The 15,933-nt window shown below is 43.3% G+C and overlaps 1 protein-coding gene and 1 non-coding gene across 2 annotated transcripts; both read left to right on the forward strand.

Annotated features, from left to right (window-relative positions):
• The first annotated feature begins 968 nt into the window (after window positions 1-968).
• Window positions 969-1,559, forward strand: LOC122055056. The gene is made up of 2 exons (XM_042616456.1): window positions 969-1,135; window positions 1,205-1,559. The coding sequence occupies exons 1-2, from the start codon at window positions 969-971 to the stop codon at window positions 1,557-1,559; spliced, it is 522 nt and encodes a 173-aa protein (XP_042472390.1).
• Window positions 1,560-15,495: 13,936 nt separating this feature from the next.
• On the forward strand, window positions 15,496-15,601 carry LOC121968794. Its single transcript, XR_006108331.1, has one exon. It is a non-coding gene; the product is annotated as a small nucleolar RNA R71 (small nucleolar RNA).
• Window positions 15,602-15,933: the final 332 nt, after the last annotated feature.

The raw sequence follows: 15,933 nt of genomic DNA on the forward strand, positions 1-15,933 counted from the left end.
TGGATGGGTCTTCCACCCAGCAAGGGAGTGGAGTGGGAGTACTACTGATCTCCCCCAAAGAAGTGCAGATGCAGCTATCTGTTCGGCTGGACTACTGAGTAACCAACAATGAGCCCGAGTACGAGGCTCTCATAGCCGGGCTGCAAGCCACTCGGCACGTGGGCGCTATTAGAGTTCTGATTCATTTAGACTCACAGTTAGCCGCTCAGCAGCTCTCCGAAACATTCGAGATCAACAACGCTCGGCTCAGGCTCTACGCTGAGGCCTTCGAAAAGTTGAAAGCCAATTTCCAGGAGGTGGTCATAAGGAAGGTACCCCGAGCGGAGAATCAAGCGGCGGATGAATTGGCGAAACTAGCCAGCTCCATATCGCCGATCGTCATGCAACAGCCGATCGAGCAAATGTCCCTCGTGGCCCATATCGACCGGATGGAGGGACTCACATTTCCCAGCGACTGGAGAACGGCGCTGATAGAGTTTTTGTGAGCAGGAGTTGTGCCTTCTGATCGGGAAGAGGCTCACCTGCTGAGAAGGCGAGCGGACAGATTCACATTAATCGGAGACCAGTTGTACAAGAAGGCTTTCTCCCGACTGCTTCTCAAATGCGTCGGGCCAGAAGACATCGACTACATACTGAAGGAGGTACACCAAGGCTCCTGTGGTGGACATCCGGGCGGTCGTTCGCTAACAAGAAAGATTTTGCTGGCTGGCTACTTTTGGCCGACCCTTCAGGAGGGCGCCACTCGGACCGTATCGACTTGCTTATCCTGCCAAAAGTACCACAATCTCTCACACCGCCCGACGGAAGAAATGAAGACGTCCGTGGTATCCTGCCCGTTCGACCAGTGGGGCCTGGAGATAGTGGGGCCCTTTCCCATGACAACTGGTCAACGGAAGTTTTTACTCATTGCCGTGGATTACTTCTCCAAGTGGGTAGAGGCCGAGCCGTTGGCCAGGATCACCGAACAAATGGTCAAGAAGTTCATCGGGCAACACCTTATTTGTCGGTTCGACAACCCGCGCCGGCTCATCTCAGACAACGGAAGACAGTTTGTCGGTCGGCAACTCAGAGAGTGGTGCGAAGGATACGACATCCAGCAGACCTTCACTTCAGTGGCTTACCCCCAGAGAAATGGGCAAGCCGAACGAGCCAATCGGGAGATCCTATGGATTCTCTGAGTTCGACTCGACCACGTCGGGGGCAGTTGGGTGGGCGCGCTTCCAGGCTTATTGTGGGCAATCCGAACGACGCCAAAGGAGGGGACGGATGTCACACCTTTCCACTTGGTGTATGGGGGTGAGGCAATCGTTCTCGTCAAAGTCGGAATAGAATCTGACCGGGTGCAGCAGTACGATGTGGACAACGCCGAGCGAAGACAACTGGAGCTTGATTTGGTGGATGAGACGAGCACCAAGGCGGACGCTCAACTGACGGCCTATTGGCAAAGAATGAGGCAAAGATACAACCGGCGGGTGATCCCCCGATCCTTTCAGGTCGATGACCTAGTATGGAGAAAGGTGAAACCGGTCGGTGACCTCGGCAAGCTGGAGGCTCCGTAGGCTGGACCGTTCAAGATCGTGGAGAAGCTCCGCTCGGGAGCTTACTATTTAGAAGATGAAGACGGACGACGACTGGAACGTCCATGGAATGCGAACCATCTCCAACCGTACCGAGCTAGGTGAAAGGTGCGCCGATGTATTTAGTGTCGTGTATCTCTTCTTTGCCCTACGCCTTTTGACTGCAGTGTTAAAATCGAAAAGTAAAGGATTGCAAGATCATCGCTGAACGACTGGCCAATTTGAGAGACCGTCGAGCGGCGACGTTAAACGCCAGAGCTGAATCGGAAGCTATAAATACCCGGCCTGAAGACCGTCGAGCGGCGACATTAAATGCCAGAGCCGAACCGGCGGCTATAAATACCCGGCCTGAAGACGGTCGAGCGACGATGTTAAACGCCAGAGCCGAACCGACGGCTATAAATACCCGGCCTGAAGACCATCGAGCGACGATGTTAAATGCCAGGGTCGGAGTGACGACCATAAATATCCCACCTGAAGAACGTCGAGCGACGACATTAAACGCCAGGGTCGGAGAGGCAACCATAAATACCTCGTCTGAAGACCATCGAGCGGCAACGTTAAATGCCAGAGCCGAACCGGCGGCTATAAATACCCAGCCTGAAGACCGTCGAGCGACGACGTTAAATGCCAGGGTCGGAGCGGCGACCATAAATACCCTGCCTGAAGACCGTCGAGCGGCAACGTTAAATGCCAGAGCCAAACCGGTGACTATAAATACCCGACCTGAAGACCGTCGAGCGACGACGTTAAACGCCAGGGTCGGAGCGGCGACTATAAATACCCCGCTTGAAGATCGTCGAGTGATGACGTTAAACGCCAGGGTAAGAGTGGCAACCATAAATACCCCGCCTGAAGACCGTCGAGTGGCGACGTTAAACACCAGAGCCGAACCGGCGGTTATAAATACCCGGCCTGAAGACCGTTGAGCGGCAACGTTAAACGCCAGAGTCGGAGCGGCGACCATAAATACCCCGCCTGAAGACTGTCGAGCGGCGACGTTAAACCCCAGAGTCGGCGCGGTGACTATAAATACCCTGCCCAGAAGATCGTCGAGTGACGACATTAAACCCCGGCCTTGAAAAATTACATAGCACAAACACTAAAGCTGAAGTCAGACAGCGATTCTAAACCCCAGAGATATAATCCTAAGAGGATTTTCCAGTAATAGCCTAGGCATCGTTGCCGATCGGGACTATGCGAACACGCACACAGCAAATTGACAGCATATGAAAGAGACAAGATTTCATTCATAGGCATCGCCGAACGGCAGAAAGGCCATTAAAGCTTGCAAAAAACAAGACTTTTACAAATAGCAGCTCCGCGCTCACTCGATATAGTCAAAATCCTCGTTAGGGATACCCTCTAGGAGCTGGACTCGGTTGACATCCCGGTCGAAAAAAATTTCAGAGAGGTGGTTGTTCGTCTTCAGTTGGATGATCGTGGCAGTAATGGCCAGCTCGAATGAATGGACGATACAGTCTGTCGCCTTCTCCAGAAAGGGCTCCGACCGGAGGTATTGATGCTTCATGGCGACAAAGCGAACCGGCTCAGCCTCCTGATAGGTCTTCAGAGCAGCCCGCGACGCCAGTAACTCATCTTCAAGGCGCTTCACGTGGCCTTGCAGTTCAGTCTCCTTGGCCGAACGGCTTGCCCGCTCAGCAACCAGGGAATTCTCCGCTGCCTTCAACTTCTCGGCCAATCGCCTGGCTTCCTGGTTCTTTTCTTCTAAGTTGGCGATGACCTGTTGCTTCGTCGTGGAGACCAACTCCAACTTCCTATCGTAGGTCTTCAATTGAGCCTTGATCTGGCTCAGCCTACTGGCCAGTTTGGCTGACTTCTGCTATTCCTCCGTCATAAGTTGGCGGGCCTTCTCCTGCTCCGCCTTCAACCGAGCGGGTGACGACCCCTGGGAGGAAGAATCTTCCCCCGAAAGTTTGAGCTTCTTCAGCTCATCCTCCACCTATGCCAGCTGCTGGCACATGGCGATACTTTCCACCCAATACTGCAAAGCGAATATTAGTGCCGATCGGAGATAACTTATGAGGGGATGACCAAAAATACTAACCCCGGTGGACATCTCTAGATGGTTGTCGGCTAGCGCGCCCGGAGGTTTCATGGTCGCTCGAGCCCTCGCCTCCTCCCATCCGCGGTCGAGTCGACCGCGGATGTAGACTTGATATTGGGGAGATTCGGCCTGGTCGCCCAGCAAGCAAAGATCCTCGGTCGATAGGCGAAGGGTGGCGGTGACGAATCATCTCCCGCCTGGTGCTGATTGGGCAGAGGCAAACGGACCGGAGGACTGGGCGGGGCGAACGGGGTGAATAGCCGAGCGAGTTATCCTCCTCACAGCCAGAGGAAGGGAGACGTGTGGCTGCACGAGAAGTGGCTCCGGCAGCTCGGCCACAGATGTGGTCCGATCGGAGGATGTTGCCTCCACTGTTGTGGGGGTTGTAGATGGGACGCCTCTCGCAGAAGTTTGCACGACCGATGTGGTGGACCGGGAGGGCACCTCGGCTCGGCGTCTCTTGTGGGTGAGCGGCACATCGTCGCCCGAGGACCCTGATCTCTCAGCTTGAATGACGGGGGGTGCCTCTTGGGCCACCCCTAGGTCAATAGTCTCACCCATGCTTGGCGTCTGTTCGGCGGTCCCATCGCCCGCAGCGGCAATTTCTTCAGTCGTGACCTCCTGCGAGTCGACTGGGGTTAAACCGAGCTGCTCCATCTCCTTGGCGGCAGCCGCCTTGATCTCGGCCTACTTGGCCTTCATTATCCCGACAGCTCGGGCGCTCATCATGATGTCAGCTACAAAAGAAGAACAGAATCAGTTAGAATCAAAGGAAGGAGGACAAGGAAATCTGGTACCTAGGCTGCTCGGAAGCTGCACTCGGCTTGGACTCAGCCCAAAGATATATAGTACACCCTCGGGGAGCAATTTGTGAATATCAAACTTCAGGCCGGCCAACATATTGGCAGCATGAAGATAATCCGGCGGTGTCTTGTACCTCTTCAAATCTGCCTGAGTGAGAAGACCGACCTGCCACCTGGTCCGGAAGCTCGGATGCTCGGGGAGTCCGATGTAGAAGAAATACTCCTTCCAGTGTTTGTTAGAGGTGGGCATCCTGTCGAAGAAGACTAGGCCAATGCGAGATTGGAATAGGTAGGTTCCTAGCTCGGACTGTTTAGGGTAGTAGAAATAGTGGAAGACCTGAGGGGTCAACGGGATACTGTGCACCTTGAATTGCACAACTACACCACATAACAAGCGGAAGGAATTGGGAACAAGCTGGGCGAGCGGGATGCGAAAGAAATTGCAAACTTCGGTAATGAATGGGTGGATAGGAAATCGAAGGCCTGCCATAAATTAGTCTCGAAAGAAACAGATAGTGCCGGTCGGCGGGTTATGTGGTCGATCGGACGGTCCGGCCAAGACAATTTCGTGGTCGGGCAGAAGGTCAAAAGCATTTATAAGACGCGTCGAGTCGTCCGCGTCAAACCTGGTCTCCATGGTGGTGTACCAAGGACCAGGGGCCGGGTCGACTAGCTGGGAGGAACTGGCCATAGTCGGAAAACAGGAAAAAAGGGATTCGCTAGGAAATTTGATGGGAAAGCAAAAGAGGATCGACGAGAGGTGATGGAGCTCCGTAAAGCGGTAAAGACCAGGAGAAAAGACAAGGAAATAGAAGATTAAAGCTTACAAGAAAATGGAGTGCTGGAGAAGGAAGCTGAGGATCGCCGGAACATTGGAACGGAGCGCTGGAAGCAAACAAAGTCGCCAGAGCAAACGGGGGAGAAGCGGAAATAGAGCGTTGGGGAAGCGGCGACGCCAAAGCTTTATAAAGATGGGCACGGCTGAGCTGAGCCGTCCGATCTAGGGCGCAAGGATCGAAGTGCACATCTGACTGTTGAATTCAAACCGCCAAACGTCACATCAGCAGCTGTCACCTTGGACATGCGGTGATTGCATCACCGACACGTGGCACCCCCCATGGGTCAGCATTTAATGGGCACATGCTCGGCCTTAATGGAAGCGATTTGCTCGTATCATAAGGAGATTCGGACGGCGTCAGCAATAGCCGACCAGCCCGCACCCCCTCGATAGTGGTAAGGAAAAGTATCCAAAAATGACCAAGTACAAATGCATGAAGCACCGACCGGGAGAAAAAGGCCAGTCCTACGGGAACCGTCGGGATCCAGCTTAGTGGCCGGCCGACCAACCAATTCCTTACCAGGCTACTTGTCCAGTCAGTCGGACTTTCAGCCTCCCTCGACTAGACTTGAAGGAAAGACATGTGATCCGATGGTAAGTGTGGGGGGTGGGGGGGTGGGCAACAAGGGCCGACCGAGCAGGAGGTCAAGGTGGTCAACAAGGGTCGTCCAACAAGAGGTCAAGGTGGTCAACACCGTACCCTGTAGGCGCTCGTCCGGGTGAATCACCTCCCCGACCAGGCGAATACCTTCCTGATCGGCGGAAAGCCGACCCGGCATCTCGACAGATCGGCTCAACTCAGGCCCGAGCTCCTGATGCCCGGCGAGTGACTAGCATGGCTTAACAGCAAGGGATGAAGTTTGAGCGATCTTCATCTCGACCGAACGGGAACCATGGCCGCTAAGGTTCTCCTGTTCACGCGAGCAGCGCCAAGGCCTTCATATGATTAGCTGAGCAGATGTCCCGCTCGGCCAATCGCAATATTAGCCGAGCGGTTCTTCCGTCCGACTTGGTATGAGACAAAAGGGGCAGGTGACCCTATCCTCCTCGAGACAAGTGTCGCCGACAGGCAGCATGGTAGGCGGTCGGATCAAATAGAGAATCGTATGACCGAAGTTTCCACTGTCACGTCAGGGATATGCTCGCGTTATTGAGGTATGACGTCAGATACGCTTTTCTGACACATTCATTACAGGTATGCTTTGAGAAGCGTGCATGTCTCGGTAAGCGTGCACGCGTCTTCAGGGAGCCCTATATAAGGACCCCAGACTCCAACGAAGGTATGCGCGATTCATCACTGTAGCTACAGTTTTCGTCATTCTACTTCGATTTCTTGTTGCCGGAGGCTGACTTGAGTGTCGGAGGGCCGTCGCCGGGAACCCCTTCCCGGCTCGATTTTGTGCTTGCAGGTTCTCGCCGAAAGTCTACGTCACTCACAGGGTTGCACGGAGTCAATGAGAGTACCACGTTCCCAGCAATCATCGACTCAGTACTTGAACATGATCAATTTGCAAGATAAGTCGAAGATAATCACTACAAGTTTTAAAAGATTATTTTATCACTTGTAGTTAGTTTTTACTCTCGAAGGCTCGATAGCTTAAGAGTTTTATGAACATTTTTTAGTTTCAATTCTAAATTTTTAAAACAGACTTAAAATTTTTCAAAGGAAAAGCACTTATCATTAACTTGCTGGTACATAAAGTGTCAAAAGTTAATGATAGGTATTTATTTATTTATTTTTTTTTTTGACAAAAGTAAAATAATTGTTTTTTCAGGACAATAAAGGCGTTGGTTGAAGTGTCAAGCCGACACACTTTATCTTTAATTTGAGGGTAAGTGATCTAACAAAATCTGATGTTGAGACCGAGAAGGATGTGATGTTCAATAATTGCTGTTTGGTGTGTGACATTGACTTTGAGTGTGTTTGAAGTTTTCTTATTTATTGCACGGACAGGGACTCTGCACCAACTAATTAACAAACAAAGATTCTCACACTACATATTGTCTCAATGGAGATCTATCCTGTGTCCTGATGATGGTGTTCAATAACTTAACTAAGACATCAGATACTCAAATTGCTGAAATTTACCTGATCTGGAGATCTAAACAGTGGTAGACATGGATACTTCTCAAGCCTTTTCTTTACTTACCTGCTCCTTTCCTTCCATGTGAGCTACACTTGCTGTCATGCACTTTTGAGGAAGCAAAACACCCATTTGAAAACTAGCAGCTAACCAACTACCTCTTTCCACTTGCCATGCACTTTGCATGAACTTAGCAATAGACTTTTGAAATATAGCTATGTATATATCCCTACCACGGCCCCCACGGAAAAAGAAATTTCAAGCCTAACTGAAATAATACTCTTCACCTTGTCTCCGTATCCAGCTTTGCTCTTGACATTTTAATTCAAATCAGCAATTTAATAATGTTGGATTTAAAACAAGCAATGATGATTCCTTTGAGGTAACACAAAGGCGTGCAGGCTAGTAGATTAAATAACTTCGTTAGTTAAGGAAGCTGATCAACTTTAATTATTGTTTCATTTGATAGTTAACACTTTAAAGAGTAACTTTATTGGTTCATTGTTTATCGTAACTGTAAAGCTACATAATGCTTGCTCCTAGATGATAATAATTAGTCACCAACACTGCATTGCCAGTGAGGTTGATTCATATCGGAGATTGAAAGTGAAATCTATATGAGAACTTGAACACTTTCCTATGACCAGTGTGGTGGTCGAACAATACCACTGGCAATGCTATAATGCCAACGAAAGGATTAGATAAACTTCGAAGCGCATTCGTACTCGGTTACTAAAGATGATGAGAATAATAACCTGGAATATATATTGGCAATAAATACAATATAAATACATGTTTTATTAGTAAAGGAAATAAAAGAAAAAAAAAACTAACACTTCACAAATTAAATTAAATCTGTCTCAAAAAGCATATCCGAATAAGAACAAAAACATAGTCACCTCAGCAGTAAAATAATAAACTTGAAAGTCAAGTCAAAGTTTGTCAATTAGGCAGTTGAAGTCCTTATTGAAAAATTAAATAGGAGTTAAGTTTTGGTTGGGAACTAAATAAAAAAGATTTAATTGGAAACTAGATGAATCAAGTTCAAGTTCAAGTTCAAGTTCAAGTAAAGTTAGTTGGGAGTTAAAGTCTTGGTAAATAAAGTCCAAGTGGAGTTAATTAGAACGGAAGTCATTGCAAATAAAGTCCAAGTGAAGTATATGATGGGAGTTGAAGTTTAGCAACTCAGACTAGATGAGTCACGTAGGAGCTGAATATCTAGCTAAAGTAAGTCCGAGCAACTTAACATTTTATATCGTACTCATTACGTGTAAAAAAAACAAAGAAGCAAAGTTTAACGATTTTAAGCTATCGAAAGGGTGTCCAGACGATCGACTAAAGATAACTCTCGACAGGCAAAGTCAGGAGGTTTCAGGCTACCAAAGCAAAGGTGGGGGCAACCGCAGCTTTCGAGCCACCGGAGAAGCTTCCAGGCGATCAGTAGATAAAGAGATCCAGTGATCCAAGTGAGACGGTTAACATCAGATTTGACCAAACTCAAGGAGATCGGAGGGCTTCCAGTCTATTGGAGATCGCATACGACATTATTTATCAAATAAGCATTGTGATGTGAACAGGTTATATATGTTTCTAGACAATCTTTAACGCACATCTACTTATATTTCATGAATATAACCTATGTTTATTATACCCTATTTTATTATTATGTCTTACTTCTATTTCTTTTGTTCGAATATATGCTCTTTCCTTGTTTTGATTGACAGGACGCGATTCAGAGCAGAAACAGACATTCAATACAGAAATTATCCCTGACACACCTGTGTTTCTCGAACCAAATAGGGGTCCAAATGATGTCAAAATGGAGCTAAATTTCTTCCACATGACTAGAACAAGGTAAAGAACACTTCAAGTTAATTTTTCATTTTCACAAAATGTTACACGACATGGCCATTCCTTTAAACATGGCTATGTCAAATTCCAAACAACACAACAGAGAAAAAGTAAAATAACCATAACTTTATGATCGATTAGAGTTACAAGCTATTCTAGATACCAAATTTTAGATAACTTCAAGATATACAACTTTTATTCAGAGTTAAACAGGAGAAAACATGGTCTAATTGTGCCAAAAGTCACGACCATTACTCCTGGCCATGACCGTGTCACACCCTTTGTCCACACTGCAGATCAAACTTTGAACTACCATAACTTTCGGCTCGGTTAGAGCCAGAGCACTATCCAAATATCATAATATAGATAATTTCATGGGATACAACTTTGGTTTAGGGTGAAACATGAGATAACTTGGACTAAGGGGTGAAACCCCCATTTTGGCGAAGCTCTGTAAATCTGACAAATCTGGACAATTAAGAGGAGGTATAAAAAGGTCAAGAAACTCATTCTTTGACTCATCTTAGGTTTGGAACTTCGTCCCTCTCCTTGGGGAAACCTTCTCCCTTTAGGGAGAAACCCTAAAGCTTCCATCTTCATCATCTCCGATGATCCATCCCCCTCCAAAGCAAGGATTCTCTCCAAAAAGACCGGCAACATACCGATAAGCATTCTCTTCTCTCTCAATCAATGTTTTGAGTTGTAGATGCTATATTTATTATCTCTTGATTATATCTTCCTTGCAACAGAGTAGATTCTCTAATTCTTAAGATGTGGGAAGTAATTATGATATGATGTTGATGTATGAACTATGTATTTTCTAGATTTCTTATTCAATAAAGTGTTTATGGCTTTTTCTATATGTGTTGACCTTGTAAGTGTTTGATGAAATGTGTGAATGACGTAAACATACAGATGTGAAGGTTTAGTCATCACATAGTGGGAATACTCAAGATCGTATGACCGAGAGTCGCTTGGTGACAGAGGATAACCATTAAACCAGACATCTTTACCATTCCCTTGAAATGGAGACCAAATCCAAACAAGGGACACTCTTATTGGTGCTTAATGGTTTTTTCCTAATTCCATGCTTGGAGGTGATTGGTGTGACTTAGATTATTGACCGGGAGTTCCTTGGTGACAGAGGATAATCATTAAACTGAGCCTTCTACGTTACTCCTTTCTACTTAGTAGCATTGAATGCCAATGGAGAGAACACTCTGATGAGACCATCACGTAGTCGTACCGGTAACTTTATTAGAATCCCTACAAGATTTTAAGCATGGAGGTAAGAGGATGAATAATACATAGGGGCATTAACTAGTATCATAGTGAAATCAAACTCCTAGAATCATTCCCGCAAAACTAACTTCTCTCAACCCCTCTCAAGATCAATCTTCTCTCTCTCTCTCTCTCTCTCTCTCTCTCTCTTTTTCTATCAAACTTCTCACCTTCTCTTCAATCTCTCTCGTTAGTTCGCAAGTGCCAAAGCCAATTTTCGACCATTTAGATAAATTACTTTGCAACATCTATAGTGCTTAATCAATAATTCCTATAGATTCAACAATCTTTTATATTACTGACGATGTTTTCTTGCACTTACGGAATTGTAACAAGTTTTTAGCATCGCTGCCAGGGACTATTTTCGATTAACATTAGTAGATTAGTATTTGAGTTACTCTAAACATTTTTTCCTTTTTTCATTTTATTTCTCTTGTTTTTAATTTTACATTTTTGTTTTTCTTTACTTCTACATGTCTATCTTGTTCTAACTAGTATCATTTAGATGGACATGTTCTCCTTGAATGCAAAGATGAATGCTAAAACTCATTGGTTCAACCAATCAGATATTGTGAATTCTACTGGTGCTTATTGTGAACTTTGTGGTGCAATATGACATGTAATAAAAAATTACGCAATACTTATTGACTTTTCATATAGAATAGGTGGAGAAAAATATGGTGTCCTCCCCGATTACAATGAGTGGTTACAAAAACAACAATATTGAGAGGTTTGTGAAGAAACGAGGCATATAGTTGAAAATTGTAGCAGGATTTGTAGATTGGAAAATTTGATGAATTTTTTTTCTAAAACTCAAAACAACTAGGACATAAAGGATGATGGCACTATGACATCAATTGAAGAAGAAGATTTAGTTGTGTCTACCAATGTTTTTGATACTCTTGTTACTAATTTTGATGTTGTTATATTATATCCTGTGTATAATTTTATTGTGAATGGAAGTACAGGGACTTGTGATGTGAAAGCAATGTCCCAAGAATCATTTCCTTTGGTTGTACAACCACTTGATACAATGGATGTATCAAGATTTGAATAGGTTGACAATGAAAGTGCAAAGACTTGTGTAGTAGATGCAAAGTCCCAAGACTCACCTCTTTTAGTGAGACCACCACTTAAGCTAGAACATTTCTTATCGCAAAGAGATCCTAGATCTAGAGATCTACTCCATCGCAAAGAGAATATAACCAAAAGACAATGAAAATAGCAAACTACAACTCAATACATAGAAATAGAGAGAGGAGAGCGCTTATCCTTAAAGCCCGGCGTCTTTGGATGTGTTCCTTTACTGAAGACGATCTATTTAAAGGGTTTTTCTCGAGTTCCCTTTTTGGAGGGAACTCGAGATCATCTTTTGGAGGTGTTCGTCGAAGAAAAGCCAGACATCTTTGATGAAGATGGACGATCTCGAGTTCCCCCAAGGGGGGAACCCTTCCCCAAGGAATGGGGGCAAGCCCCAAGCCTCTAGATCCTCCAAAAAGGGGAGAAAGCCCTTTAAATAGGGTAGGGAATGGGCCTGGCACGACCTGTGCCATGGCCGTGTGGCATCCACATGGTCGATTCCTTCTTGGCCTCTGCTAGGGTCACACGATCTTGTGGATTCACAGGGTAATATCTTATTTACACTCTGAATGCGTGGCACGACCGTGTGGGTTCATATGGCCATATTATGCTTGCTTGCTCAATGAATGGTACGCCCTTGTGGGATCACACGGTCATGTCTTGCTCCTCATCTGGTTGGGTCACACGGCTATGTGGATTCACACCGTCGTGGTCTACTTCTTCTCTAGAAAGTCCACACAACCATGTGGATTCACACGACCATGGTCTTCTTCTCTTTTAGAGTGTGGCATGTATGAATGAGTTCACATAGCTGAAGTGTGATTTGCCATGAGCAAGACTAGACAACCATGTGGTTTCTCATGGCCTGAGCTTGATCTTCTCTATGTTCACTCCAATGTGTATTTTTGTTTTATTTTCGCTCCAAACAGCGTCTTGTCATTCAAAACAAGCAAAGAGCATATCTTTGAATAGAATATAATAGAAATATAATATTATAATGAAATAGGGTGTAATAAACATAGATTATGCTAATGAAATATGTGCGTTAAAGTATGCATAAAGTATATATAATCTACGCACATCACACCCCCAGACTTAAACTTTTGCTTGTCCTCAAGCAAAACCTGCAATCTAGATTTATGTGCATAGATGGCCTATAATAATTCCTAGTGAATCAATATAAACATATCATATAGTTTCATTGATGAGCATGATGCAAAAATTATTTGAGTGTGACCTAAGTAAAAGTTCTTTGTGATCAGTGTAATGAGTGACTTAACTTTCTCAAGTGTCAATCTCTAAGCCTAATTAATTTTTTATTTAACTATGTTTCTCATACTTCCGGTAATAGACACTTACTTGCCATATGCAAGGTTCATCCCCCACAAAAATGCTATGCATCATCTACACAAGGTCTCAAAGGAATACTCAGTATCAAGATAAACATAGTATTTATTTTCACAGTAACCTAACTCGGTCTCAAAGGGGTGAATTACTAGTTTCCACTCACGAAAATTATTTATTTTATCCATTAATTTTTTCTTTGAATGTTTGTAAAGTATCAAACTTGAACAAAGCTTCATTTTTTTGGATTAATTTTTTCAAATGAGCTTGCATGATATGTGTTTATCTAGTAACCAAAATGTAATTGAGAGGTCACCATAGAAGCAAGAGTACTAGTTTGATTCTATGAATCATGACTATTTTTAAAAATATCTACCATCAAAGTCAAACATAATATGAAGAGATCCTAAAACTAGATCAACATTCAAATTCTTCTAGTAAAAACAATACTCACTTCATGCTACTATGAATAGGAAAACATAGATCAATAGACATATTAGTATACCAAATCATACAACATAAATATCTAGATGAAACGTGCTAGCATTTTACTATGAGGAACAAACAGCAATGACATGATGAGTGATGTAACTAGCAAAAATTTTATTATGCAAAAAGCAATATACAAAAACTAAGGAATATGATAAAAATTGAACCCAACACATCCCCCTAGACTTAAACTTTTCGTTGTCCCAATCATAACTAGAAATGAAATATGGAGGAGATTTTTGAAGTTAGAAAAGTTACCAAGTAATAAGCTCCAAATGGTTGAGATTCTTTGCTGTTCTGAAGATTCTTTGCTATCTAATATTCACATTCTCCATAACTTTGAAACATATAAAAATAAATAGAAAAAAAAATTAAGTAGAGGGATTAGGGTTATTATGAAGAACAAAAAGAAACTAGAAATAACTAAAAAAACATAAATGAAGATAAGAAAGAAGAACTTGGGTTTTCTCCCAAGAAGCGCTTATTTAATGTCATTAGTTTGACCACCTCATTAGATTCATTGAAATCTTTCTCTTGGAAGGGTAATATATTTCAACACCCTCCTACCAAGGGATCTTATTATGGAGAGAGGTTTCAACATGGTAGTTATAATGTGAAGTAACTCTCTCTCCATCTTCATCTTCTTAAAAGTTCTTTCAGGTGGTCGAAAATGGTTTAAATTGAGCTTCCAATTTTTGGCCCAAGTGAAATATGCACACACAAAGAAATAACACACCTCCTATACAAGAGAAAGATAAGAAAAAACTATAAAAATATTAGTTTTAATAGAGCATGTATCAAAAGATGAATCACATCCAATAGAATCAAAGATAGTTACCTCTATAAAGTTTTCTAAAAGATCACTAGTGATACTTTGCATTTCAGAGAGGTACATAAAAGTTCCAAACAAGTGGATGTGTATTCTTTAGAATTAAGTACTGGTTCTGGCTCTGGTTCAGGTGGAAGTGCAATTAAAGGTGATGATTCTTGGGGCTTTGCTATATATGCATAAGTCCCTACATATTTATCCATAACATATTCATTCTTGTGACTCTCATAGTCTCAAAGAGTTGTGTGGATAAAGGAGGTGATTCTTGAGATGCCGATTCCACAACATAGTTCCCTACACTTCCTTCCATATCATTAATATCATCACAAACAGTGAAAAATATACCAACATCAATATCATCTACAGGAGAATCAACTATAGGAGAATTAACAGCTTCACTTGCAGTCTTAAGTGGATCTACCTCATCACATTCATCAACTAAAAATTCAGTATCATTACAATGCCCTATAAAACTAGGAGGTGGATCTGAAAGCATACTAACCACTACATTAACATTACACTCCTCATCTGAAGAGTCCTCATCTTTATGCACATCTAGAAATCTACACTCAACCATTTTGGAATCATAAAATTTGCTAAAATCTTTATCTTTATTGGTCCCCACTAGCCTTGTGAAAAAGGAACACTTAGTGGAGGTTTTAGGAATGGTTGAGCTTGTGGTTAAGGTTCAAGTTGCTTGTCTAGTGATGGTGTGATCAATCATTGAGGGAAAGGTACTTGTGGCCTTTGGACACTTTTTGGAGTAATGAAACTGAGTTTTTATATTTTTCTATTATTCGTCTCCTCAATTCTATACAAGTCTTTCTCCAAAAGTTCTTCATAATTCATGCTACTTCTCAACTTAATATCATTACACTATTCACTAGACCTTGTCTATGTAGGAGGGAGGTCAAGCTTGAACCATTTTGAAAGTATGCTATCAATCCTTACCTCCAACTGTTTGAACCCCTCATTTTGTGACTTGTGATTTTCCAAAATCTTGGAGGTTGAACTGTATTCTGTTTGATAGTCTCTTTTACCTTTATGCCTTGCACTTCTAAAGTTCTCAGGGGAAATTCCATCCAATTTCTATCTAACCATTCTTGGAGATTCAATGTCACTTGATCAATTAATGTATATGCTTTATCCATATTTTTATTCATGAAAGAATCTCCAGCTGATGAATCTAATAAACGCTTATCTGAGAAAGAAATTCACTTATAGAATATATGCAGAGTCAGCCATTTTTCCAAGCCATGATGAGGGCACTGTCTTTGCAGACTCTTGAATCTATCTCATGCTTCAAATAATGATTCTCCATCTGCCTGAGTAAAATTTGTGATGCAATTCCTCATGTAAACTATTCTACTTAGAGGAAAAAAGTGATTCAGAAATTGTTGCTCCAATTATTTTCAACTTGTAATGCTTTAAGGACAGAGGGAATATAACCAAGTCCTTGCTTTATCCTTGATACTAAAAGGAAATACCATTAATTGAACTATATCCATTGACACTCCTTCACAGTTCACCATATCACAAAGCTCTAGAAATGTCTCAAGGTGTAGATAAGGGCTTTCTGATACTTCTCCTCTAAATTTGTAACCTTGTATCATAGTAATTATCTCTAGGTCTATCTAGAAACTATTTGCTTCGATATAAGGCTGCACAATGGGAGACATAAATCTTGCA

The sequence above is a fragment of the Zingiber officinale genome, chromosome 3B (genome assembly GCF_018446385.1).
Source record: "Zingiber officinale cultivar Zhangliang chromosome 3B, Zo_v1.1, whole genome shotgun sequence".
In the NCBI taxonomy this organism is placed as follows: domain Eukaryota; kingdom Viridiplantae; phylum Streptophyta; class Magnoliopsida; order Zingiberales; family Zingiberaceae; genus Zingiber; species Zingiber officinale.